At 36.6% G+C, this 27,844-nt stretch overlaps 1 protein-coding gene across 1 annotated transcript in view; it reads right to left on the minus strand.

Moving 5' to 3' along the window:
• Positions 1 to 27,844, minus strand: part of CNTN1 (contactin 1) — a 237,724-nt gene that overhangs the window by 24,340 nt on the left and 185,540 nt on the right. Inside the window, exons 16-21 of the mRNA XM_052668980.1 lie at positions 17,331 to 17,451; positions 14,229 to 14,387; positions 10,822 to 10,971; positions 7,266 to 7,336; positions 5,984 to 6,218; positions 2,317 to 2,420 (exon numbers count right to left, since the gene is read on the minus strand). Coding sequence (XP_052524940.1) covers positions 2,317 to 2,420; positions 5,984 to 6,218; positions 7,266 to 7,336; positions 10,822 to 10,971; positions 14,229 to 14,387; positions 17,331 to 17,451 — 840 coding nt within the window. The remainder of the gene's footprint in view (positions 1 to 2,316; positions 2,421 to 5,983; positions 6,219 to 7,265; positions 7,337 to 10,821; positions 10,972 to 14,228; positions 14,388 to 17,330; positions 17,452 to 27,844) is intronic.

The following is a 27,844-nucleotide window of genomic DNA, read 5'->3' on the forward strand; positions in this document are numbered from 1 at the left end:
TTTGGCCAAAACAACCCCAGGCAATGCTACAGGCTTGAGGGAGAGTAGCTGGAAGACTGCGTGGAAGAAAGGTACTTGCAGGCAATGGCCAATACTTGGCTAAACACGAGGCAACAGTGCGCTCAGTTGGCCAAGAAGGCCAATGGCGTCCAGGCTTGTATCAGAAATAGGGTGGCCAGCAGGAACAGGGAGGTGATTTTCCCCCTGTACTCAGCTCTGGTGAGGCCACACCTTGAGTACTGTGTTCAGTTTTAGGCTCCTTGCTACAAGAAAGATATCGAGGCCCTGGAGTATATCCAGAGAAAGGCAATGAAGCTGGTGAAGGGTCTGGAGCACAGGTCTTTTGGGGAGCAGCTGAGGGAGTTGGGATTGTTTAGTCTGGAGAAGAGGAGGCTCAAGGAAGATCTTACTGCTCTCTATAACTGTCTGAAAGGAGGATGTGGTTGCCCTCTTCTCCCGCATAACTAGTGATAGGACAAGAGGGAATGGCCTCATGTTGCACCAGGGGAGATTAAGATTGGACATTGGGGAAAACTTATCCTCCAAAAGATGGTCAGGCAACAGAATGGGCTGCCCAGGGAGGTGGTGGAATCACTGACTATGTTCAAGAAAAGTTTAGATGCTATACTAAGGGACATGATTTAGTGGCGAAACATTGGTGGTAGGTGGGTGGTTGGACTGGATGATCTTGGAGGTCTTTTCCAGCCTTGGTGATTGTATCATTCTCTCTTCTTCCCCTGATGCTCCCTGTAAGAAACTTAGCTGGCTTTAGGTAAAAATAGTGCAAAATAAAAATGTGACCTAAAATACCTATGAGAATGTTCTCCCACCATCTTCTTCCCCCAGTCATCCTCAGCATTCCTCCATATGTCCTCCCCCCACCACACATTGCAATTTTAAACATCAATTGCCATGTTCTGTCACTAATGCAACCCCAAGCTTTCCAGCACACTTTCAGTCCCCTTTGCCACTGGTATCTGCATCCCTACAAGTTCCCTGGTGTGCATCTGCTCATTGTCTGTTCAGGTTATTCCCAGCACCAAGGCTTCTTGCTCACTTTCTGCATAGACAGTCCAACTTCCAACTTGGAAGTGCAACTCTGCTACGTGGCTAGCAGAGTTGAGCTCTCAGATCTACACTCTCCACCCTACTCTCATATTTGACTATGACTTTTTCTATTAGATTTTAGTCGTACAACTCATATGAAACACCATACCAGTGTGCTGTTTTAGTAAATTGAGAGTTACAGTTGATGATGTCAGTGCCTTTATTTCAAATCTCAGTTTCCTGAGTTTGTAATTGTGCTTATAACTTTATGTGCGCATTCTGGAGAATCAACTATCTTCAATCCTTTTACATGGGACACTGTGCTAGTTCTTGCTGAGATCTTCACTATGATCTGTGTCTTGTTACAATATCCTAAAAATATTACACATATCTCACGGAGAGATAAATCGATATAATGAAATACAGAAGCAAGTACTAGTATTTAAAAGAACATTTCTTCATATATATTTCAGTCATGTAGACACATTCTACGAAGTTATCCTCTGTTCATTTTGGAACACAGAAGCTACCACCAAGCAGCTGATGACTTAAACATCAAAGCAAATCACTAACAATCTAGTGCCTTTTCTGGAATGCAGCCAAAGTAAGCCAGCTGAGCTCATCCGGCTATGCATGGATGATGTAAGAATTCCCCTGCTACATGGAAAGCTACACGGTCATTTCTAGTAGCAACCATCTTGTGGCTGTTATCATCTTTGTAAAAGGACATGAACAATTTTTACCAGTACTACCACTTACTTTTGGACCAGAAAAACATACCTTGAAGCTCTTTCTCATGTGAGGAATAGAAACCACGAACAAAACATTGCCTTGCACAATAGCACTGTACCTGTTCTACAGGATTATATGTGTATTTCACCATGTTCCATGTAATAAAGAACTTGTGGGAGAATTATATTAATAATTGCTGATACTTTAAATGGGTCATGAGTTACTTACAGTTTCATGTCTCTGTTGGCAATTACGCCCTAAATTTAATTTCAATATGTTTTGAGAAGGTAAACATACTCATTTGATTACATAACATAAACAGACAGCATTATTTCGTGATTTAACGATGACTTGCCAATGTCTTAGTAAGGAAGTACACAGCACCAAAAATAATCTCTTTCTTGGGATGTGAAATCTGGACAGCAAGCTTAAGACAAGTGAACCTGAGAGCCAGAATGTTACAATAGGAATTATCCTTGCATTTAACTATGGAAATTGAATTAATGAGAAAACGTGCAGTGCTGCAGCTATACTTACCTGATATCCTTCCACAGATTTCTCAGTAACATGATGCCAAGAAACAGAAATTTCAGAAGATGACAAAACTTTCACGCTCACATCTGTAGGTACCTCAGTTGGAGCTGGAAGATGGAACACATGTACAATATCTAATTTCATTTGCTGCTATTGTTAAACTCATCTACAGGGACTCATTGTGTATTAGTCTTTAATCTGTTTTTACTTGTGTAAACTTTAAATTCAGTGATGATCTGTATGGGAAAGTACTATAAAAAAAAACAAAACAAAGCAACGTTTCTTTACTTGGCTCAGATTATGTATTTTCACGTTTCAAGAGATTCCGTCTGTGCAAATTAAAAACTGGTTTTGACAAAGAACTGAATGAAGCATCCAGTGATCATTTACTAAATTGGACAGCAGTTGACAGATTAAAACACATACATCTTTTTTTCTTTTTTTTAAAACTATCTACACACAAATATTCCTATGTAAGTCACTTAGTCATGATGACACAAAGTTTTAATGAGACCAGATATTAAAGAGCTGACTAGTGGCACATAAAAACTTAAATATATGTGTGAAATAATCTGAGAGTACCCTTCTATCAGCCATATTGATTTTGTTTTGTTTTTTTGGGATACCAGCCAAGTTAGAATACAGACCATAATAATGTGACGTTTTTATTTAAGAAGGCTGTAGGTAAATTACAAAAAGCTTTTAATTTCACCATTGCTTGTATTTTAAATGAGGTAAGGAACTTCAAAAGCCATAACTTAGCAATGTTTACAAAAGATAAAGTTTTTCAAGCTCAGAACAGCACTCTTTTGTGAATCTTTTGAAACAAGTTGCAACAGACAGGCATGGCAGCAGGAGCTGAGGAAAGCTTTCATATACTTAATCTTCTAACTGGGCATCAAGTCAACTATGCATCAAAACAGCCACTGTTAAGAAAAAAATCAGCTACATCTCATATGAAAAGTATCCTAGGTAACAAAATAATCTTATATGCAAAGTTACCTTTTGTAATTGTCTTTCAGTGACTGTTAATAATGTAAATGCATAATTGAAAAAATGATGCATTATTACAAAATTGTTTTCACAATGACAGGCATTTAGATAAGCAAGAGGCCTGTGCACTCACTGCTAGCAGTTGTTACTCTCTACTAGCAATGGAAGGTATGACATGGAGCTGTCAGATATGGAACTTGGCTTAAAACATGTGGGAAAGCGGAAGTTCTCCAGTACAAAATTTAATAAAGATGCTCATAATTATAACTAGACACACAGAGATATGTTACCAAATGTACAGCTTAACAGAAATACTGGCACTGCGCATATGTATGTATGTATGTATGTGTGTGTATGTATGCTTGTAAATATTAGAATGGAATATTGTACAACCATATTACTTTAAAATACCTCTGCTGCCTTTGAGAAGTTGTAATTTCTGATAGTACAACTTGCTGATTCAGAGGTACAGAAGTACAGGTGGAATAAATGTGATCATCTAATCCAGTTCCAAATCAGTGTCAGAATCTTCATCATATTAATTACAGAATTTCCCAGAGTATTTCATATTGAAAATTTCCAACTGAAAGGGATTTTGCTGATACTATATTCTAAATAGTATTTCATCTGCTCATGATTATTTATGAGCTTGAAATTTACATCCCTATTTGGCATCAATGTTCTGTAAATGTTTGCAGTCTTTCCTGAACCGAAAAGATGACATCAGCTGCTTTTCTCCAGACCTCTAATTCAGTAATTCTATCAATTAAAAAAAAAAAACAAAACAACAACAATCGAATGTGCTTCCAGTAAATCCTCTTCACTAAAAAAAAAAGCTGTCATTGCACAAATATATAAATTCTAAATGTAACTTTATAAAGTTAAGGATGGGAGGCAGCAAGGGGACTTTGTACAATTTCAGAGGCAAGAACAGAATGCTTTTTGGATTAACTTTCTTTACTTCTGCTGGAAAATTCCTTCTAACCTGTTCTGCACTTCCTGTGTTTGGTACGTTCAGTAGTCAAGTCATTTTGCACAGCAGCTGTTAGCAGTACTGGTAAGGTTTACAGCAGCACAAATCTGACATTTTTTTGTTTCTTGTGTTTGAAATCTATGAAAAGAAGTAGGTTCACTGAGCTTCTACTACATTTGCTGCCTATATCTGGGCATCACTTGTTCACAAATGTTTCTACCAATAACGTGTCTGAACTTTGCTAAAATCTATGCTAGAACACCAGCAACCACCAAAATGATTTATTTATCTGGAAGCTGGCACTACTGCACATTTGCTTTTCTTCCACCTTTTGGAGCTACTAGACTCTGCTATGTCTCTGAACTTAAGAGAGCTATACAAGCACATCCTATCCCTGACACAGCTAGTGTAATCCTAACATAAATACATGTGAGCTTATCAGTCCGCTGTCAATAAGGCCTCTGAGAAAGGATGGATATTGAAACATTACTTGGCAGTTGTGGCTTTTATTATACCATAGCAATTTATTAACTCATTTAGACAATTGCAAAAACAATCATAATTTGCTGCTGTTAAAGACAATATCCTAAGTTTTTTTGTTTTGTTTTGTTTTGTTTTTTTAAAGGATTAATATTAATCTCTTCAGATAGCTGAGTGTTGCTAGCTTGAATCCTGAATTATCATATGAAACAAAAAGGACCACTTTATCTTTTCTCTGTGTGTGGGCGATTTGTGTGCAAAGTTCCCATTAGTGCTGATGGGAAACATGAACATAAATCTCCCATAAAGTACACAGAATAAAGATTAGACTTGGAAGTGTGAGAATGTGGCCTTGTTATCGTAGCCCTCCTCTTGGCTCTTTCATCTAGATCTGCTGACTTTGTGAAAGAGGTTCTGTTCTACAGAAAGAAAAAAAATGAGCAATTCTTTGGGTTTTGGCAGAAATTAATAAGCTATACTTTTCCAAAAACAGGCTCGAGTGATTATGTTGCAATTAGGATACTGTATATATTTCTTCTGATTAAGGTAAACTTCTGGTGCTTACCCTCCTCTGCTGATTTTGAAAATGTCATTTAAACTTCGATCATAACAATCACAGCGTGTGAAATAATTCCAGAAAGAATTGAGAAAATGATTTTAGTGAAATGCCAGAGGTTTTCATTAAATTATTCACTTGGTATCTCTAACATCCAAACAATAATAAAGAATGTGACAAAGCTGACTTATATTAGACTCTAAACATGCTGATAATGTAACTAAATAGAACTGAACTATCATTACTTCACAATTTTTGGGCTGAATACTAGAACAACAGACTTCAGTGTGGTCTATTAAGAATAATAAAACCTATACACATGTCAATCACATGTATTAAGATCGCATTGGCAGAACTGTTGGATAATGATGAAAATTTTTTAGATAATAAATAGGAAGGTAATATATATATATCAGTTTAATTATTAAATCTTCTAAGAAGTATGAAAAATCTTGAACACTTCTGCAGATTGCTCATTAAGACTGGAAGTATAACCAAGTAATCTCCAGCACTTAGAAAGTCCAATGTTATTGACTATGAACAGCAATTATTTGTGAGCTAAATACATTCTCCTTGCTGAAGGACAGTTGCTATACTAATTAGGGACCCTAATGCAGTGCTGATTAGAATCCACAGTGTAAACATTATCTGGAAAAATTAGTACTCACCGTCCTGTGCTGAATAAATGACAGCAGTGAGACTGAATGGTCCATCCCCTTTGTTGTTAAAAGCTTTCACTTTTACTTGGTACTGGGTGGAAGGAGGCATTGATTCATCCTTGTGGACATAACGGCCAATTTCAGGATTAGTAACTGTAACTCTTCTCCATTCTTTCTCACCAAATGGCTTGAAAGCCACTATGTAACCAAAGTTATTGCCATAGTGGTATTCCCTTGACAAAGGCTAAAATGACAAAAGACAAAACACTGATTTTCACAGCTGATCAAACAAATGGATCACTAAAGAAAAATAAATTATATGAAAATTATCATGTATTCTGAAAAAAATACTGATCTAAAGTTCAATTTTCATGGGATTTGCTTCTACTGTTTGCTCCCACCCTCTTTAAAAATAAGCACCACCTTCATTATGCAGGTCTGTAGTAGCACGCCTGCTGCTAATACATTTTAAGGTCTTATTCCTCCTCAAAACTCACTGCAAGACACATCAAGCTATTGCCTACAGAAAGAAACCAAGAATAACTGTGTATCACAACTGTTTTCAGCTTGATCTAGGAAAAAAACTCTTTCTTAAGGAATAAGCAAAGGAGGATATGAAACACATGCACTATGCAAATATCTGGGTATATGTACATATGCAGAGATTATTTCTGCAATACACACAGAGAAAATGTGTCTAGTTTAAATTTCATTTATGTAAAGCTTGTGATGAAGGAATCCTGTCTGCACAATTGATTAAGAGATGGACATATTCAAAGAATTATTAATCCTATCTCTTTTCATTGATGAGAGGGTCCAGTTAGTTTAGGCTATCTACTCACCCAGCTACTATCTGGCAAAAGTTTAAGTGAAAATGGCTTCCACTTTCAGCATGAACATTAAAGGTATTTCTTGAAACTGCAATTTATGGCCTATCACCAGGAATGCTGAAAAATATAAAATTACAGAAAATCGTCTGCTATAAAAATTTTTGCTTCGTTTACCAAAGCTCTACATTGAGTGATTCCTCCTCTGCCCATGGAGCCTTAACCAAAACTATCAGCACGTGTGCACAAAATAATGTCAGTAGCTCATCTGAAGGCTGACGAAAAGCATCCTTTCAAAACAGAATTTCTGCATTACTTCTTCACATCCTGTAAATCCCAGAGATGAAATTATCTTCTTTTGTGGTGAAGGATTTGGAACAGTACAGACCTTCCATGCATCTCAGGACCAACAAGATCAGACCCATGGAAGTACATGCTTACTTTCATCTCAGTGCAATACCTACCATCCATGTTATTGTCAGCTCTCGATTGCTTCCACCTCCTCCTCCAACATCAGAAGGAGCCACATTAGGAGCTAGAAAAACAGAAGAGACAAGAAAAATAACTACAGAGTATGCAGTCAGTAAAAAGAAAGCAACGGTATGATTTCTTTTCTCTTTACCAGTAAGTCCAATGAGCACATGTGGGCCACAAAATTAAAATAATGATAGTCTGTAGTAGCTGTCAGTCTGTGGTCTTGCCAAAACTAAAGTATAGCTACTGCTACAGGAAACATGCCAGTTCAAACCACAGTTAGCAATCAATCATTCTTCTTTTTAACCATACTCTCTATAAATATTTAATTTAATATCTAGAAGTGGAACACTACTCATAGGCCTCAACAGAAAGACAGCATATGGTTCTTATGCTTCCTCAGATGCTGATATTCCAAGGGCTCAAGTACCCAGAGAATAAGCATGTATTTATGTTAACAGACTGTGCTTAGTTCCTATTCAATGGATTTACTATTTCAATGGATTTACTCACAATGTGTTACATCAATCCCATGAGTATACGTTTGAAGCACCTCCTTCCTAGTCCTATTCTAGTTCAGATGAATGGCAGATGTCTTCTTGATTGGCATGGGTAGATATTCAGAACCAAAGCTGGCCTTAAGTAATTTAGTAATTGCATTTCACACTGTTCTGTGTGATGCAATAAAATCTGCTAATCTCTCACTGGTGCACAGTTGAGTGGTAAGGTAAGAAAGCCTCAAGGGTTCATTAAAAGTCATTCCTATATTTAATTTCTGTCAAACTCCCTGTATTTATAGTTCCAAAAGACTCTGTCAGTACCTACATTTCCTTAACTACCTTAAAAAGCTGAAAACTATTTTCTCTCTGGAATCCAGTATAGACACTTCTCCAAAATTTTTCTCTATAATGTTATACAGAAAACACCCAACAAGAGCTGTCTAATTAATTCATGACATGTTTGCACTAAATATGATGATTTCATTGCTATTGTCTGTCGTGGTTTTGTATTTACTTGCTGTCTCAGAAAGGAGATGCACAGTACTGCTGGTAACAGCTAATGATGGTTAATGCACATAGTGTGCATTAAATGAGCCTCAGGTGATCACTTCATGCTCTAATGACACGGACACATTCTTTGTGTTAAAATACTCTTACATGATCAGGCATTTTCTCCTACAAATCAGTAAAGGTCACAGGAGAGAAAGAGGATAGTTCCTAAGTGGTCTCCCTCTGCTTAAACAAGATGTTTGCTGAGGTCTACTATTAGGATCACTTGGGAATAAACAGGAAAGCAGAAAACAATTAATTATTTAGAAAGGAAAAAAATGTAAAAATAAATTTGAAGTTTCATTTGGTGCACAGTTTATGTTATTTATTTCTGGCCTTCCAGAAAAAAAAAATAATCAGTGGAGAATGAAGCCAAACATAAACTGAAGCTAAAATAGAATCATCAGCCTTTGATCAACTGAATTTCAAGAAGTCACTGAGAAATATGGGTGTCATTGAGGAAGAATTCAGATTTTTATTAAAAGATCTCTCTTCCAGCGCACAAACTCTTGGCATGCTAATTAAAATGTTATTGAAATTAAATCTACAAGAAGAGAGACATCAGAACTGAAAAAGACATTGGTAACATTAGAGTTGAATGAACATTATCTGTCACACACAGTACAACAGAGATGCAGTAGTCTGCTGCTGTTTCAGAGATGCAGCACTGTTTGTTGCTGTTTAACACAGAACAAATGTTAAAAATAATGGCGATGTATAGAAATGGGCTGTTTAGGCAACAAAATACTTAATTTATTCATTTTAAGATGAAAATGCATACACAGTTCTGTTCTGTAGCTCCCTGGAGGGTGATAATGCATCCCAAATGCTATTGTTGCTGCTTATGAAAATTCTAGCTTCTGCAAGGAAATGTTCTTGGGCATACAAGTTTATCAGCAAATAGTTACTGACTTATAAGCTCTTGTAGCATTGCAAGAAGTCTTCACTGATTCTTAAGATACTACACTAAAGTTTTGCTTTGTTTCACCACTGATGTCTATCAACATCCACCAAAGATGGCAATAGCTGTACATGGGAAATTGGACGACAGGCTAACAGACTGCATTCTGCAAAGCACTACATCCTGCTAAAATAGTGCAGCATTTGCAGTCATGAGGGCTGTATAAAGAGGCTCAAGCAAACTTCATGAGTGTGAATGTGGCACACTGCACTTTGCAGGACACGACCATGGTCACCACCTGTGAGTGTTTCTTCTGAGCCCCGTGCCAGTCCTTAATCTTTCTGTCTCCTTCCTGAAATTTCAAAAATGGCTGCTGTGCACCCAGAATTACCAGGAGCACATCCAGATTTCTCATTTAGACCCTTGGGCTGTGTTCAAATACAGCTGTTGAGTTAGAAAATACACAATATTACTAGTCAATTTTTTATGAAGCGATTTTCTTCTACTTTGAGTGTTAAAATTCTGTGCACATTTTCTTTCCCTGACTGATTTAACTAATCTGTATTTTCTTTCTCCCTAAGCAACACAGTTCTTAAATGGACCAAATGTGGATCCTTATAAACAAATGCTTTCAAATTTGCAATGCAAATGCATTTACAAGTGCTATCTAATAACAGCAATGACCTATCTGCTCTAATTGCAAAATTTAATTTTTTAATTTTGGTTTTGCATTTTTATTTTGTAATCACAAGCTATGGGACAAAGGCTTTTTAAAAATCATAAATATCTCAAGGTTGCACACAAGTGCTAATATGCACTGAGGAGAATATACTGGTACACAGGCTTTGTTGGATAAAGCCATTTTGAAGTGATACATCACTTCCTAAAGCACTGCTGTTATCTCCTTTGTACAGTTCAAACAGAATGTATTATCTTGAATAATGACATATAATTCTTCATTCTCAAGAATCCATTTTAAAATGGGCCTGTCTGAACCTAGGGGGTGTCCTTAAATAGTTTAATAATTATAACATAGAGCAATTAGACTGCTACGGGCATTTGCTATGTCAAATAATGCCACATCTCTAATGCAGAATAAGAAGACACAAGACCAAACCTGACAGATAAATAGCATTATATGGTAAGACAAACACCTTGTCATGCATCTTTTATTTAAAAATAAACCAAACAGCAGAAGGACATTTTCTGTCAAAAACATGCATCTGTTTTCTTTTCTACTAAGCCATGAATCTCAATGTCAAGTAAGTGCATGTGTTTACCCAATCTCAATCACAGAAGTCTCTGAAAGTCTCTGAAAGTCTCTGAAAAATCACAGAGGGAGTCTCTGAAAAATACAGCGTGCCTATTTCAAGAATGGAGACAAGTCTGCTGGTTTTATCACAGTGCTTCTTTCCTGCCTGCTTTAATTTTAAGACATCTAGACAGTCTGCTAAAATCTATAGTAGTTAGTGACTAAATTTTCTGAATTCGCTTCTGATAAAATCCTTAAAAAAAAAAAAAAAAGACAAAACACAATTAATAAAAATATGAAAATAAAAAGGACATTTAAAAAAATGTCATTTTTTGTTTACATACGAGCGCCTTCAGTTCTGATCCTCTGGGATGGCATACTCGGTTCCCCTGTTCCCAAAGTGTTTGTTGCTATTATCCGGAACTCATATTCCATCCACGGAATTAAGTCAACCACTCTAGCAGATTCCATGTTTCCTTCAATATCTGATGGCTCTAAAAGAGATCAGAAGTTGCTTTAGAAAATACCAATTTTAGAATGAGGTCTGTCAACAAAGAGGCTTTTAAATCCACAGAACCTGCCCCTAGTCTACAACCGCATATAGCCAGCTAAAGGAGCACCATATGATACAAAAGGGATACCTTATTTTACAGGGAGTACCCTGGCAATGGCTGGGAATTTGGAAGTTATAACATTTTCTTAGATTCTTAAATAAACCATTATATATTTTTAAGTTTTAACTGGTTGTGAACTAGCAAAAGAGGTACATTTAATTATGTAGTTATCCTTATTAGTTACATATATTGGAGTTGCAGAATTTCATTTTATCTACAGAACAATACAAGGAGAAGTATGTAAAGCAAAAACAATATAATAAAAATTCATAATGTATGCAATAGCTAGGCAGGTGTAAATTTTGGGACTGATCAATTGAGAAAGAGTAGTTTATAAAATGCAATCATATTTTGGTGCACCTTACATGCAAGCATGTTACAACCTGTGATGTAGTTCTGATGCAAGGGGGATAAGTGTTCTTATGCAAGTCCTTTTTAGGATGTACTTTATCCAACTCATGACATTGTGTGTACAACTCATGGATAGTCAGCACTCTACAGCTACAGAAAGACAGAGGATTTTCATTTCTTGCGTGGGCCAAGAGATGCCTGTCAAACTAAAATCTTGGGTTCAGAGGGAGATGAGAAATGACATATTCTGCACTGGGAAAGTGGCAGGTTTGGAATTAAAATATGAGTGCAGTGGCTGCCAAAAAAAACAAAAACAAAACATGAACTACAATGTAAGCATTGGATAGTATTGAATAGTGACAGAGCTTTCCACTACCAAATGATCATCACATTTTTCATTCCAAAGCATGGCCCTGAAGGAGAAAGGAAAACACCTTCTATCTCTTTCCATCTGTCAACCACCTTCCTCATCATTACTGAAATTACTTTTCTGTCCAGACAATAGAGCCATTGCAAACCTCCTATGGCATCCAATCCATAATAAAAATTTGTTACTCTTTCTTCTATGCTGCTTTCAATCCCTCCATTTAACCTTGCTGTGCCACAAATTCCCAAAATAACAATTAAAACTCAACACTATGAGAATTAATGCTTCCAAAATACTCTGATCTCCTCAAACTGAACAAGCAACACAAATGTAAACAACTTTTTACATAACCTATCCACACATATTTCCATACTGTCAAGCAGACAGTATTCTTTCAAAAAAACCCTCAAACAAATACACTTGGTATTATGAAACCTGAGATGAATTTCTTGGCTTGCGAATAATGGTTGTAGCAATAATAATAACAACAAGATTTCCAAAGTGCAATGCCAAAGTATATTTTTTGTTTCACACATTGAAAGTTGACAGCATTAAATGACAGCCTAAATACTGATGAGAGATCAATTTGGACTGATCACTGTGTCTCCTTCTTACGAAAGTGAGCAGTGAACCAAACTGGGAGGAGCCCAGGAGTTCAGTAATACTGGCAGTGGTGCCAGCAATGGTTATTATGGTGATTTCAGCTAATCAAAAGTACTTTGTGTGGTTCTAAAGAAAAGCAATGAATTTGGAAACACTGCAATAGTCCATTTAAGCTTTTCAGAAGTGAAACATTTCTATATTTCCTGCTAGTTTCTTAAAAAAGGAATTTAAGAAACCCGGTTTTTCTCTGCTCAAAGATGTGAGTCCCACTCAACATATTACAAGACTGAAAGTCTGACTGTCTGTCTCAACAACTGTTTCTCTAATCATACAAAGAACTTCAGAGATGCAGAGAAGTTCATCTCATCATGCCAATTACACTGCAAATAAAAAAATCTTCCTGAAAACTGAATTCAAGTGTCTGCTCTGAACTGGAGAGAGTGAAGGTCTGAATCCTGAACCTGGATGTCCTACGCAAATATTTTGAGTTCTAGTAACATGCAGCACAAAATGTGACAATATCAGAGATGTCATCTCCTCTTCATAAATTCTTCTTAAATCTTCCCACAACTTGGCTTCTCCCCAGATACATATCCTTTATTGAAAAGAAAACTATCAACTGGAACAGAATACAATTTTAAGTGAAAAAAAGGGAGCCTGATCTAAATGAGTCCTCTGTATATTCACCAAAACAAGCAATTAATCAATTATTTGAACATTTCTAATCTTTACATTCATTTTAAAATTTCAAAAAAAATTTGTTCTAACAAAACAGTTAAACGAGGTACTGGAGTTAAGGAGGAACCTCCTAGTTCTATTTTCCAAGCTACTCAACCATAAGTTAGTCATATAGTAGTACTGGTTGTTGGAGGTAATTGTATACAATAGTGTTACATATTCCTCATGTTTTAGAAGAGAGAGATGATTTCAGGTTGCAGGTCTAGTAGTTCTGACTATGTACTCTAAAAAACTTCCACTAGGGTAACAGATCTTTTGAGGCAAACACATCAATGTTTATTTCTAAGATATATATCTCTGTAATTTAAAAGGATAACTTAGTTGGAAGAAAATAACTGAAATTACCAATATTTTTAATACTAAGAAATCCTGAGTATCTGATACCGTAATTCCTACACCCTAAAAGAGCTAAAGTTGCAATTTATTACAGTGGCCTAATGAATTATATTGGTAGGACAACTGAGTATACCTTGTAGCAATGCTATCCATCATAAAGCATTCAAATATAACAGTATTTTAATTTTTTTGCTACAGTTTATGTATTTATGTTAAATTTTATAAGGAAATACTCTGAGTCAGCATGCCTGTATTCAGATAGGTGTCTCCTCAACTACAATTATGTGGCACACTGATGACATCCAGTGGTTAGAAGGATAATCTTAGCTGTTTTCTCTAGGAGTGCTGTTTTTGATAAAAATACCAACTTCACAGAAAAAGTAGGCAATTTCAACCAATTTTCTGCATAAAATATTCAGAAATTAAGACATTCGTTTATCATCCAAATTAACCTGAAATGCTGTTTTGCAATTCCAGAAGCAACAAGAAAAGAGAAAAAAAAAAATAATAATAATTTTACCTGTTCTTGTTTGTAAATTTTGGTATTCACTTCAGGCTCTCCTAATGCTGGGAACAAAAATACTGACAACTGACGGGACAGTGCCTGGTCCCAAACTTTGAAGCAGACATTACTAGTATCTCTGGTTACTTTTTATTGTGACTATTTTCCAAGTAGCCAAGCTTCTTAACAATCAAAAATGTTGTAACCTATTGATTTTATTGTTTCTGGCATTATTCTTACCTGTTTTGGCATCTTTCCACTCTTCAGATAGGAAAGTTTTTGACTGGATAGTGTATTTAGAAATAGGGCTATGATTGTCTGTTCCACGACTCCAGGTAAGTGCTACAGCAGTGTCTCTAATTTCTTCTATTCTTATACCTCCTGGAGGGCCTGGAGGACCTGACAAAAAAAAGTAAATAATTACAGATTAATTACACAATACTATATGTCTATAGACATCTTTATATCTGTCTTGGCCCATCATCTTAACCCAAATCTGGTAAACCCACTATGAGATTTGAACTTTGTAAGGGCTAAGATAAAATTGGGCAAAAGCAGAAGTAGTCACTGTTTCTCTGAAGTCCTCCCAAAACCTTCCCACAACAAGACTCTTGAACTCCATGCCATGCCACGATGTGGAATTCACTGCATACAGTCATCCAAACAAAACTTACAACTACTCATGTAAAACAAAGAAAAAAAAACCCTGAGCACCAGAAAAAAAAACAAAAACATAAAGGTCATCAACAAAGAAGTACTAAACTGTCAAAAAGAGCAAATATTTGTCACAAAATTGCCTTTTTTTTAGTAAATAACATGAAAATAATGATTTATTTTTCCTCAAAAGATTGATACTTGAAAAGATGAATTTCAGAATTCTTAGCTGTACTGTACATTAGCTGTATATTATTCTTATGGGACAAGTGGAAATGTCTCCAAACTAAAAGAGGGGAGATAAGGATTGGTTATAAGAAAAAGTGTTTTTATGATAAGGGTAATGAAGAACAGGAACAGTGAGGTGGTGAAAGCTCTGTTCCTAGAGACATTCAAGGCGAGGTTGGACCAGACCCTGAGTAACCTCATCTGGCTGTAGATGTCCCTGTTCATTGCAGGGGGGTTGAACTAGATGACCTTTAAGGGTCACTTCTAACTCAAATGATTCTATGATACTATGTTTCGTGGAATGTTACTATCTTCCCAACATGCAGCTAAACCCTTTCAGAAAAAAACTACTCACCCTAAACAAGTTCACGGTCACATCTTGGTGAGTTTTACGTATTGTACACAGGTTTTGCTCAAAGAAACCTATCAAAGTAGTCATTTTATAACACAGAAATAATTCTCAATCCATATTTGGCATTAAGTTAGTCAACTGTACTTTAGATCTGACAAGATACAATTCTGTTCCCAAACACTTTCCTGTTTTTTCCAGGTATATCACTGAGTCTAATAAACGGTATTACATCCCTTCGTCAAATCGTATCTGGTTTATTTCTAAACAGTAACAACATGCAAAACCTCTGTAGTGAATGGCTGCATTTATCTATATGCATTTTGAACATCTCTGTTTTTAGTACTACTCCTGTCATGCCTGCACTTTGTGTGGGTTATTTTTTCAGTGTAACTGTAGACTGTGCTTCGAAGGGAGGCTAAAATGTGCAAATCATGTGATTTTTATTACATAAATGAGAACACTATGAAGCAAGTGAGTGATGTAGGCCCACAAACATACGAGTGTTTGAAATCCCAAAACTTAACAGTAATTCTGTAACTTGAAGCTAAGCAGCTGTTTATAAACATGGTCTGCACAGATATTTTCATATTATTTTTTTCTTATAGACTGTTCTAGTTCTGTTACATGTTTTATATGATACACGTTTATATGATATGCCAATTGTGGAAAAACAGAAACTATGTATGAGAACTACTGAGAAGTAGTTTCAGATTCCACTTCCAGAGATAACAACATGCCAACGTGACTCAGGTAATTACTTAATAATCTGATTGAACAAGTCTCAGAGCACATTAAAAAACAAACAAACAAAACAACAAGAAATAACAGGACAAATTTATCTGCAGCATGTACAGGGAAACCACAGAAAACAGGAACGAAAACAACAGTAAGAATGGAATGGAATTTCTACATCACATCTAAACACAAAGTGTGCCTAGTGTATCTTCAGCTCTTGAGCTCTTTACTTTTCCTATACAACTGAGGAAAAGTAATCAAGTTGAATGAACCAGAACACAGAAGAGTATGGAAAGGTTCATCAGTGCTTAAGTCTTTTTTTCCTACCCTCTTTGAAAAGGATTTCTTACAGCTTGTCATCTCACTGTCAAATTTTCTGAAAACAGCCTGTGCTTGGAAGCACCAATGGCCAACTGCACCCTCAGGAAAGCTAAGCCATGACATAAGTGTAACCACTGGGTAGGCTATGCCTTCAGTGAGGAATACAGCCCTGTAGGATCAGAATGTGGTGGGCAGAGCTAGGTGGTAGTAAGGCAGTCCTGGGCACCACAGGCAAAATGCATCAGGTGCATCCAGGTGACAAGCTGCAGCATACAGCCAAGAGGTCCATCCAGGAGAGAAGGTCAGAAGCACAGATCAGAAGTCCATTCAGGAGGCAGGGCCAGAGACAGTGCTGGAATCAGCACATTTGTAATGTAGCTGAAAGCTGGGCTAGGACTGAGCTTAAACTGGGCAGCTGGGTCCTTGTACAGTATACACACATGGGTGTTCTGGACAGAATAGATCACGGCCAGCAAGCCCTGCTGGTATACTCAGAGGTCTCACAGCGTGGTCTTCTGCACACTACTATCAGTTCTCCTGAACCCAACTCAAATTTTAATGCTTTAATGTCACAAAGGACAGATCATATGAACTGTCCTGTGCAAAGACAAAATATTTTGCTTGCATGAACAGTGCCTATAGTTTACTGTTTCACTGATGAGGTGCTCTGGAACCAAATTTTGCTCTTGCCTCTTACTATCAATATAGTGAAATTATAATGTCACTTCTGCAATATATCATAAAACTCTGATACTTAGTAATAAACACCAAATCAAACTACTTAAAATGTACTTCAACAGAAAGAAAGTATGCATAGTAAAAAAACCTTTATTGATTTTCAGGAAAACAGATAAGTATCAGAACCTCTAGAACAGGATCAATATACTGATAAGAACTCAGGGACTTCACATGTTCATGTAATTCTCATTTTAATTACAGTTATTTCTGAATGAGAAATAAAATACTCTGAACAGCCAGAAACACCCTACTTTTCTTGATGAAAAACAGCAGAACAAAACAGCAACATTTCTCGTTTACACAGAGAACCTTACCTCTTACAACAAGGTCAGCTGAAGCTGAAGAGTTGTCAACAATTGTCTGGGCAGTGCATGTGTATCTTCCAGCATGCCGCAGCTGAACATTTTTAATGAGCAGCTCACCATTGGATTTAATCTGTTAAAAAGAGTACTTAATGAAGCTAGTAAACATCCCTGCGTAACTGATACCCATCTACACATACCTCCCATTGATATACAGGTATACAGTAGTAGCTATTTCCAAAAAGTGCTTATTTTGAGATCACTCTCAAAGGTATTTTTTATTCATGAGACAACTGCTTTAAATGCCCTGTGTTTCTTGAAGAGATGCTTGCTCTTTACCATATATGAAAAAAAACATGATGCAAGAGAGTAGATATTTCTTCACAAGCTGGCATTGTTCATTTTCTACTATTTTAAGCCTTTTTTTTTCACAAACAGCAATCAGACAATTCATCTATACAATTATTTCCTAATTATGCATGTTTGTATGACAACAGTTTCGTGGAGACCTGTTAACAGACCAGAATGCTGCTTGGCTGTTCTTTTACAGACCTAAAACAGCATGAAGATTTATATCACAGGCAGGTTACAATCTAGGCCTGGCTACAGCTCCCACCTCACTGTGGTCTGATATAGCCATCCCTGAAAGGCCAGCTGCCATCCTCACCTGTCCTTGGCCTGGCATTCTCTCTATAGACTTGTTCTGCTCCTGGGCTGGGCCTGGCCCTGGCTACTGGACTTGCTCCACCTGGGATGAGTAAGGGCCAGCCGCTACAGAGAACATCAGAAATTCCAGGGAAGCAATCTTCCATTCAGGAGGCTCACAGACTCATCATCATCATCACTGTCATCATGATCACAGACCTTAATCCTTTCCCCGCACTTCACCAATACAAGGCTAACAATATCTAATTTCAGATTCATGATTTCCCACTCAAAGGCCATTTGCTTTAAATTGACAATCAATAAGCAAACACAAAGATCTGACTGAGCAGTTAATAAAGAAACTCACTCCTCTTTGGACCTCTCAAGTTCCTACAAGCACAACATTTCATTACAAAAAGCCTCTTCTGCTGCGGCACTATCTAAGTGTATACCACTTAATTCCTAGCATGCCTTCCATGCACAATTTTAGCCTATGTCAAAAGGAGCCCCAGCCAACACGTAGGCATCTAGTACACAAGAAATCCTTGGAAATGTAGTCTCTCCTACATACAGTGTTGGGAGAGCATAAAATTTAGCAAATTTGAACTTCCTTCAAAAGTTGTCCTCAGAGCCAGATAAAAGGCACTGGTCTGTATTCTTCTGTGATATAAGCATACCTGTACAGTTAAAATGGGAATTCATGTTAGCACTGCCCAGTGCTAACCCTTACATAGCACTTTGCTATGTAAGAGTTTGGTGTCTAATCCAAGCCCCAAAGCTCACTTTCCATTGACATTGCCAAATTATCTACCAGCAGCCATTGCTGACATATGCATCATTCTCTGTATACATACCACACTTTTTTTTAGTGTCATACTGCTGGACATCTTCAATCTTTTCCCTTCTAATTTCTCTTTATATTATAAAGGAACATTCAAAAAAAGTCTAAACCTCAGATAGCTTTACACAATGCTTTGGAAATCTTGCTATTTTGAATTCACTTTTTAAAACCTTCAGTTGATGTAGCTAGATATATATATATAAGGAAAATGCTGACTGCTTTTATCTGTTTAATAGAAAATTTATTCTGTTTTTTTTTTTTTTTTTTTTTTGCTTTTTTTTCTTGCGGGAAGGGAGGAGAAGGTGAGGGGGGAGAGTGTCTCCACCTAGCAAGTTAACAGAGGAAGTACTACTCCCATCTTCACAGATTTAAAATCTGCTGGTTCTAATAAAATACAGCATAATAGTTTATAATGGCTAGGTATTTCTGCATGGTGTCTTTAAATTTCAGTCAGAATTTCCAGGCTTTTAGTATGTAAAACATAAAGTGAATAAAATTCTACAGAAATACAGAACGTGCTCTTATAAATAAGAACAATTAACTAACTTTGAGAAACATTTTATAGTAGGTGTCATCATTAACTGCACTCACGTAAAAGAAAGTGATGGGATTCAGTATTATATAGCAAAGACTGCAGTATAAAATAAACTTCTCATCCCGGAGAGTCTAATACAAAGATGAAGTCCTTTGTAACTTAATTGCTGTATTACACATTATGTAGCTCATTCAGTAAAGCTACTGAGTAGCTTTTTTTAACGTACATGCTAAAAAAATACAGGAAGTCAGTTTCAATAAATTAAATGAACAACAACAACAACAAAATCTTAGCAAAGATTATTATTAGTGCGAGTAAATAGCAATCCTTATATACAGTCTTAACGCTTCATGACCATGTGGCATTTGGACCACAAGTAATCTCTATTAGCCTCTTATGTTTAGGAAAAAGTTCTCCAGTTGGGGTAAAACTGACTAACCTACGAATTACACATTCTGAAAAAAAACTGTAGTGTGCCAGGAGCTAACCTTCTTGATGTCTGAATCATTAGATCGAGGTGCATTACTGAGCTCACAAGAAATTAAAAGCCACCATTTTGTACACTTAGAAAAATGTCCAGTTGTAGAGATAGCCTGTGCACCTGCTTTGTATATTTAAGACAAGGGTTCCTAATTGTGCCCTCATGTTATCCTTACTCCAAGAGGACTATTCTCCTCCTCTGCTCTGCTCTGGTGACACCATATCTGGATACTTTGTCCAATTCTGGGCTGCTCAGTTCAAGAAAGACAGGAATCTCCTGGAGAGAGTTCAGTGGAGAGCCACAAAAATGATACAGGGCCTGGAGCATCTTCTGTATGAGGAAAAGCTGAGACACCTGAGGCATGGCTTAGAGGGGATATTATCCATGCTTATAGATATGTAAAGGGCAGGTGTCAAGAGAATGGGGTCAGGCTCTCTTCATTGGTGCCCAGCAACAGGACAAGGGGCAATGGGCACAAACTGGAACACAGGAAGTTCCATCTAAATATGAGAAAAAACTTCTTTTCTTTGAGATTTGTAGAGCACTGGCACAGGCTGCCCAGAGAGGTTGTGGAGTCTCCTTTTCTGGAAATATTTTAAGCCCACATGGATGTTTTCCTGTGTAATGTGCAGCAGGGAACCTGCTTCAGCAGAGGGGTGGACTAGATGATTTCCAGAGGTCCTTTCCAACCCCTATGATTGTGTGTAAAGGATGCCTACTTGTTTTAATGGATAGCTTTGGCAAACTCCCATTTATTCACTCTTTCTTCATTAATCAAATATGTTTGAATACTGAATTATTATTTCTTCATGAACTTTTTCTCTTACTATAGAAATCTTCAGGGAAATTCATTCATTTAATTTTTGCAGAGCTACAAGTAACATGAGTTGTTTTAACTACCCCTATGAGAAGGAACTGAAGCTGAGAGAGAATGGTATTTAAAATGTCCGTTCACAATAAATGACCCATAAGTTGAGTAAATGGAAAATGGATGTCTTGAAAATGTGATAAATTCTCACAGCAAATTTAAAACCCTTGCTGAGGGGTTTAAAACCCTTGTCTGATGATATAAAGAGTTAAAATTTCTTAATGTATCACGTGAAGAAGTTCTCTCAAATCCCCACATAAATACATTTTAAGTTTTAATCATTCTGCAGGAAAAGAAAAGAAAAATAGGAAAAGAAATGAGAAAATGAAAAGGGGAAAGGAAAAAGGAAGAGGAAGAAGGAAAAGGAGGAATGAGAGGAAAAGGAAAAAGAAAGAAAAAGAAAGAAATAAAAGCCATATTTGTATGGAAATTCAATAAAAAGTGTTTAAGTGATTATATCTGAGGAAAATATGTAGTCACACTATCAGATGGCTATAAGGCTCACTGTCTCATGCTATCTGTGATAGTACCACAAGCTGAAGAAAGTATTTCTGTCTTAGGACATTTCTCTGAACCCACTAGACATGCACCTGTAGAACAAGGAGCATAACAGAGACCACAATATATAACACAGCTACCCTGAATGGAAAACACATTTTACATTAAGAAATACAATTATATATATGATTAAAAATAAACATTTCTAATAATTTGCTTATCCCTAAAAAAAAAACAAACCCAAAACAGATTAGTAGGTTAAATCACAAGCTTATGCACGTGCTAGTCTTAGAGGTATTTCAGAAAAACAAACAAGCACATATACACAAATTATATCTGACTGCTTTCATGAAAGTAGAAATGTTAGAAAAGATGAACAGATGGTTTTATGCCACACAAAATTGGAATGGGCAACATTGTGTTTTCGTAATTCACTCCAGATTGATCAGAAATCTCATTTTGCTACAAAAAAAAAGGAAACCAAAACACTGCAATCCTGAAACCTTCAAAAAAGAATTCAGATGCAAAACAGTAAGTAAAAGTGCTGAATGTTTAGGCACAAGAACTAGTGTTATTATTGTAACTGGACAGTCCTAGTGAACAACAAAGATTTTAACGCAATTTGAAGTATCAGTCTGTCATTACTGTCCCTGAATTTTGATGTTTTGGAGAAATGAAATGAAGCTATGTCATCCAGTTTATGTTTCCTGACTGAAAATGAGGGGAAAAAAAAAAAGAAAAAGTAAAGGTTAAATATTTTCCAAATGCTCTGAAACTAGAAGCAAGTTCAGAGTTTTATTTAGAGGAGATTAAAATAGTCAGACAAAACTGTCCCCTTCCTACACAAGGTAGGTCAGGAACGGAAGCATTTCTGGATAAGTGCTCCTTGCCCTCAGTTAATTCATGAGATTTGCAGGGGGATTACCTTCAAGGACAGCATCCTGTGAAAATCTGTGGGGATTATTGTGTAAATGAGCACCAGCCGGCTGCCTGACTATTTGTCTGTAGCAGGCTACACAGTGCTGTCAACAGCTTTCAAGAAGAATTGTAGTAAAAGTAATTGTAGTCAAAAAGTAATTAGGAGTATCAGTACCAACCTAGGAGTAGAGAAGGGCAGCTACCTGCTGCTTTGAGTTCCAAAGATGGTAACAAACAAATGGTGTAAATTCTGACCTCTTGAGTTTCCAGTTTGTGGTTGGATTTTTATGTTGTTTTGGCCTTGTTGTTCAGTTTTTAATAAAAGAGACAAACGATCCTCTACTCTAGTTCTCTGCTATAAGCTTGTAGTTTATTAACACTAAATGTCATCCTAAGAAGAACACTACAGTCCGTGAGTCTCTTATCATTGCTTATACTTTGATCTACATATAAACATATGAAAGTTTGTCCAATAAAGTTTTACAAAAACTGCACAAACCTAGAAGTCTTTTAATCTCATTTCTACTTCATAAAAATGATTACAATTTCTTAAGTCTTAGTACTTACTAATTTGTATTTTAGCAAATAAGTTAAAATATTTTGTTGCATTTATTAATGATTTGCCCACATACATCCGTTAACAATAATTTCCCCTCTGGGAACCTGACCTTAAAATCCAAATGATGAAAACCAAATGGAAACATGTAATGTAGTTTAAACATTATCAGCCTATAAATATGCTATTGTACCCTGTTGGTTCAGAAGCTCTCTTGAATAAAGATTTTATATAGTTGGTGATAAAGCTTTTCATGCACCAGAAGAAGCCCAAGTTCTTGGCAGTAAACGAAGAGCTTACAAAGCAAATAAAGAGTATGGGCATCAGCAGATTCTGTCCACAAATTAGATATGAATGCACTGTATGTTTTCATTGAAAAACCTCAGCGTGGCTGAGCTCAAAAATGCCTTCCTTAATACACAGAAAACTGAATCACAGACTGGAAATTGTGATAGCAGTACTCAGGGATGTTCCAAGTGTATCTGTGGTTTACCACTCAGACATTTACCAAGTTTCAACCAAGACTTTCATCACACAAACCCTATGTTTATGCTTTAATATTGATGTCAAAAATAGTGCTGTATGCTCTATGTCTGAGATCCACTGTTCCTTTTTGACAGTCACCTTTGCCTGTGCACATAATTACTAAAAGTCTACAGAACATAACCCTACATGACTGAAAATCATTTATAGGAGCCTACTCTTTTGACTTCGGTCATGACCTCAGCAAGAATGGAGGACTTTATGTTACTATGAAGCTGACAATCCCTCTGTCATAACAAAATTATGTAAGAATCTGGTATGCAGAGATGGAGAATTCCCAAAATCTGAACTTTAGATGTGTTTTAATGCACAGCGGGAATACAATGATAGAACAGTTAGTAAGAGGTAACTTGGAAGAGATGAGAGTCTTGGAGATTACTTTTTCCAAAGCTAGCAATAACTTAAATATTTTTTCTAAAATTTATCTAAATCTATGAACTTTAAACACGTTCATCTGAAATGTTCTGTTCCTGTCAGGAGAGGATCTGCTACCTGTTAGATAAAAGTACGTAATACAGAAAATCCAACTGCTGTTGATTAATGCTTATGTAAATATGATTATGGCTGTTTTCCTGATATGGAGATAACAGATTATATGGGGACAAAAACATCAATGCAGTTCCAGTGTCTTTATCATGTTCATGGAAGATCTTATCTCACTTTGTTTTATAAGCCAAATCTGGCAAAAAAATAGATGGCTAAATAAAAAAATCAGCAGGATAATGATGACAGAGCCATTCCCAATAAAGAACCTCTTCCTTCAGTGAACTACACTTATATGTAAAGGAAGTACAGTGCTAATTCTACCTCTGAAATGTGAACTGGGAAATACTTCCAACACACACATTATTCTTTCCCATTCAGCACACTGTTGGGAATGCCTCAGGATACTTTGCTTTGTACCAGTACTCCTGTGGTAACATGCCCCATTATTTTACCTCTAAGAGGAAAAAGAAAAGTCTATATACTTGTTGACTTGTACTCATGGCTCATAGCTATGGCTGACAATGAAAATTCACAATCAACTACCAACTATATTTCTATGGGCAGTACTTAACCCATGAGACTTTTTCAACTCCTGTTTAACTTAAGCAGAATCATAGAATGGTTTCAGTTGAAAAGGACCTCTAGTTCCATGCTCCTGCTGTGGGCTGTTTGCTACCCAGGCTGCCCAGCACCTCATCCAATCTGCCCATGAACATCTCCAGGGATGGAGCATCCACAGCTTCTCTGGGAAGCCTGTGCCAGTGTTTCATAATCATCTGAGGAATTTCCTCCTATCTAATCTAAATCTCCCTTCTTATTTTAAAACTGAATATCTGCTATGTGATCTTATCAAGGTGAAGAAATATAAAAAAGTGACCTTACTATCATATATTGTGATTTTGACATGGGACAATAATGTGGTAACAATTGTGTAATATATCCAGTATAAATTTGGATATAAGTAAAAAGACCTTTACAGTGAGGGTGATGAGGCACTGGGGCAGGTTTCCTATAGAAGTGGAAGCCTTGTCTCTGGAGACATTCAAAGCAAGGCTGGTCCATGCCCAGGGCAACCTTATCTAGCTGTAGTGTCCCTGTTCACTGCAGGTGAGTTGGACCAGATGATCTTTAAAGGTCCCTCCCCACTCTAAGGATTATATGACTGTAATACCTGATGGATACAGCTGGATATTAGACAAGATCTGATGCTGTTTACAGGCTCCTACTACCTTATGTTACTATAGTCTTATATCCTGATGCTAATATAGACTTTTCTCCACAGATTCTTTTTTTGGCAGAGTTATCTAGACATTTTACATGGATTTGGGCAGTTTGTGAGGACTCACCATCATCTAAGATTCTTTTTTTTTTAATTCTAGAACAGTAGTTGACATATAATGATCCGCTTAAATAGGCTACATTTCTGTAAACTGTTTAACATTTAGTGCTGGAAATAGCACTGTGGATTAATAATAGGCTTCCTCAATGCCTTCTGTCAGAGCTAACTGCTCGTTGGCTTCATCTTCAGCACTATGTTTTCTGCTTTCCTACCCTTCCTTACTTTTAACCACTGGCTCCATCCATCTCATTCCATGCACTACATTACTATTAAGATTTTTTCCCCAAATCTGGAGAAAATATTTGACTTCAAACTCACTCATGTCCAAAGTGCCTCCCTGCTGCATTAAGGCACTGGTAATAATAGGTTCAGACAGTGCCTTCAGAGAGTTCTGGGACTTTTATTCAGAAAAATCAGGAGCTCAGATGATTTGGTTGGCTATGCTTTATGAACAACCATCTACTCCCCCAGTATATTTAGAAAACTGTACTGATTGAGCTCACTATGTCTCTGACTTCCAGGTTTTGTTCCAGTCCATACCAAGCTTTTTAGTCCCTGTCAGCAGGTAACCGAGCTTCCCTATCCAAATATTTTTCTCAAATTCTTCAGCTCTCCTCCTGAATTTTCTATTGATTTTCTGTCATATAGCTGTGGCTAGACTCAACAGTCTGCAAGGAGGACTACCAGCGAAAAAAATTATATGAAAATCTTTTTATCTTTTTTTGCTGCAGTACAGGAGGGATTTATAAAGTAAAACTGTCTAGTCAGTAATCTGTTGAGCAGGAACATACATTAATGCATTTTTGTCTATTATGCCCAAGCAGGGAGTCACCATTCTCAGCAAACTGTAACTCAGAAAAACTAAGCAGCTATTATGCTATATTCATCTAATAGGATTTTTACAGGCCAACTTAATCTGTGTGGTTTACAAAAATGTCTAGGAGAACTTTCCTTTTTGGTAAATGTCTTCAATCTAGAATTAATCTCAACAGTTTACACATCAATAGTGTGGATGTTGGTATCTGATCTAACCACTTTTTGCAGTGAAGGCAAAGAAACAGGCCCTTTTGTGTGTGATTTACCTTAATATAAAGTAGCTGGCCACACATCTTCAGAGTACTATAAATGTGTTCTTCAAAGACTGCAAAGCTTTCTGCACTTTGAAGAGGAGTAAGGTAAGATGAATAATATTTGCACAAGTGGAAAAAGACACCAGTAACTTTTGAGAATACAGTGAAGTCCAGTTCATACTGTTGCAGTTATGCACAGACAGGTTAGATTCAGAAGCGACTTCAAAAGCAAAGAGAGCCTGAGGTACAAGCCCTGCAAGTTCTGCACCAGACACATATGGTCAACTTTCCGCCATGTCTTTGCAAACATGGGAGAGCACCATGCAGAGGCCTGACTTCAGAGTCAGCATGGATTCAGCAGATCTTAATCCCTGCTCAGTAGCAGTCATGACAATGAGGTGTGTCAGCACCAACTCATCCCATACTCCTCATTCACTAAGAGCTTTTTACTTGATTGCAATGCCACTTGATTACAATGCCCACCACCTAAGAACTGGGCCTGGGATCTCCTGATAAAGGTTCAGTAAAAGAAATTCAATCATTAAAGATCCTGGTAAGGTAAAGAACTCCTAAGAGAAGAAAAGGGAAAGCTAAGGAAAGAGAAAGGGAGAGTTAAATTATGCAGTTCTTCTTCCTTATTATCTATACAAATGAACTAGCATGTTCTGAAAGTGTATTAAAAATACAAAGATACAACTTCACTTTCACATTTTAAAGAGAATGTTCCGTAACAAACTAAAAATCAAAACAATTTGTTTGGGTAGTGTACATTATTTTTCAGTATATTTTAAAAGTAGGTTCTTTCAATCTTTAAATATACGTGGCAAAAAGCAGATCCATAAATAACAAATGACCAGACATCAGATGTTTCCTGATTACTTGAAGCACTACATCTGTAGTGCTTTAAAGGATGTGTTAATGTCTAGTTCCTCAATTAAATAACAAACATAAAGTCAAAAGCAAGCAATTTAATAATAAGATTTTGAAGAATGCATTTGATTCTTTGAAAGTTAACCAATTAGTATATGTACTTTTCATTTCAAATATCACTGTTACGCTTGGTCATGTGAAATCAAAACAGCGCTGACAAACATTCTTTTGATTAATCAGTCTTAGTACTAATGTAATGCAAATTACTTATGCCTTCAGTAAATGGTGTCATTACCAAAGCTTCCATTTAAAGAAAAAAAGACTTATGCAGGTATTTACATGAATTTCATTAGCATGTCACAATGTTTATGTGATGACAATATCAAAATTATTTTGAGAACTGAAATCAGTTTTATCAAGATGATCTGCATGTCACCACGGATTATTAGCAATGTTCTCAGGAAGACAGATTAGGATCAGCAGGAAATGATAAGCACAGACATGCATTACATGTCCATTGATTGCAATGTTCATGATGGAATATTATTTCTTCCACGTTTGAGAAGAGTTGTTTGGCAATACAAGAGTTAGAGCTGTTGTGCCTAATGCACAGCAGCTCATGCCTTTTCACCAGAGAAAGCCTGAGCAAACCTGCCACCCAGTGACTTCAGCTGAGAATTACCAGAGGTACATTAGCAGTAGACCAGAGGAAATCCCTTTGCTCACATTTGAAGGGGAATAAAAAGCACTTTTCTGTTAGAAAATTATACATGAAACACAGTTTAATGTTTAAAGTGCATATTCCCCTTAATTACATCCTACATAAACGTTTATATGTGCCCCTTCCTTTTTCTTTCTTTCTTTTTTTTAAATTCT

The sequence above is a fragment of the Tympanuchus pallidicinctus genome, unplaced genomic scaffold, assembly GCF_026119805.1.
Source record: "Tympanuchus pallidicinctus isolate F22 unplaced genomic scaffold, pur_lepc_1.0 scaffold8, whole genome shotgun sequence".
NCBI lineage: Eukaryota > Metazoa > Chordata > Aves > Galliformes > Phasianidae > Tympanuchus > Tympanuchus pallidicinctus.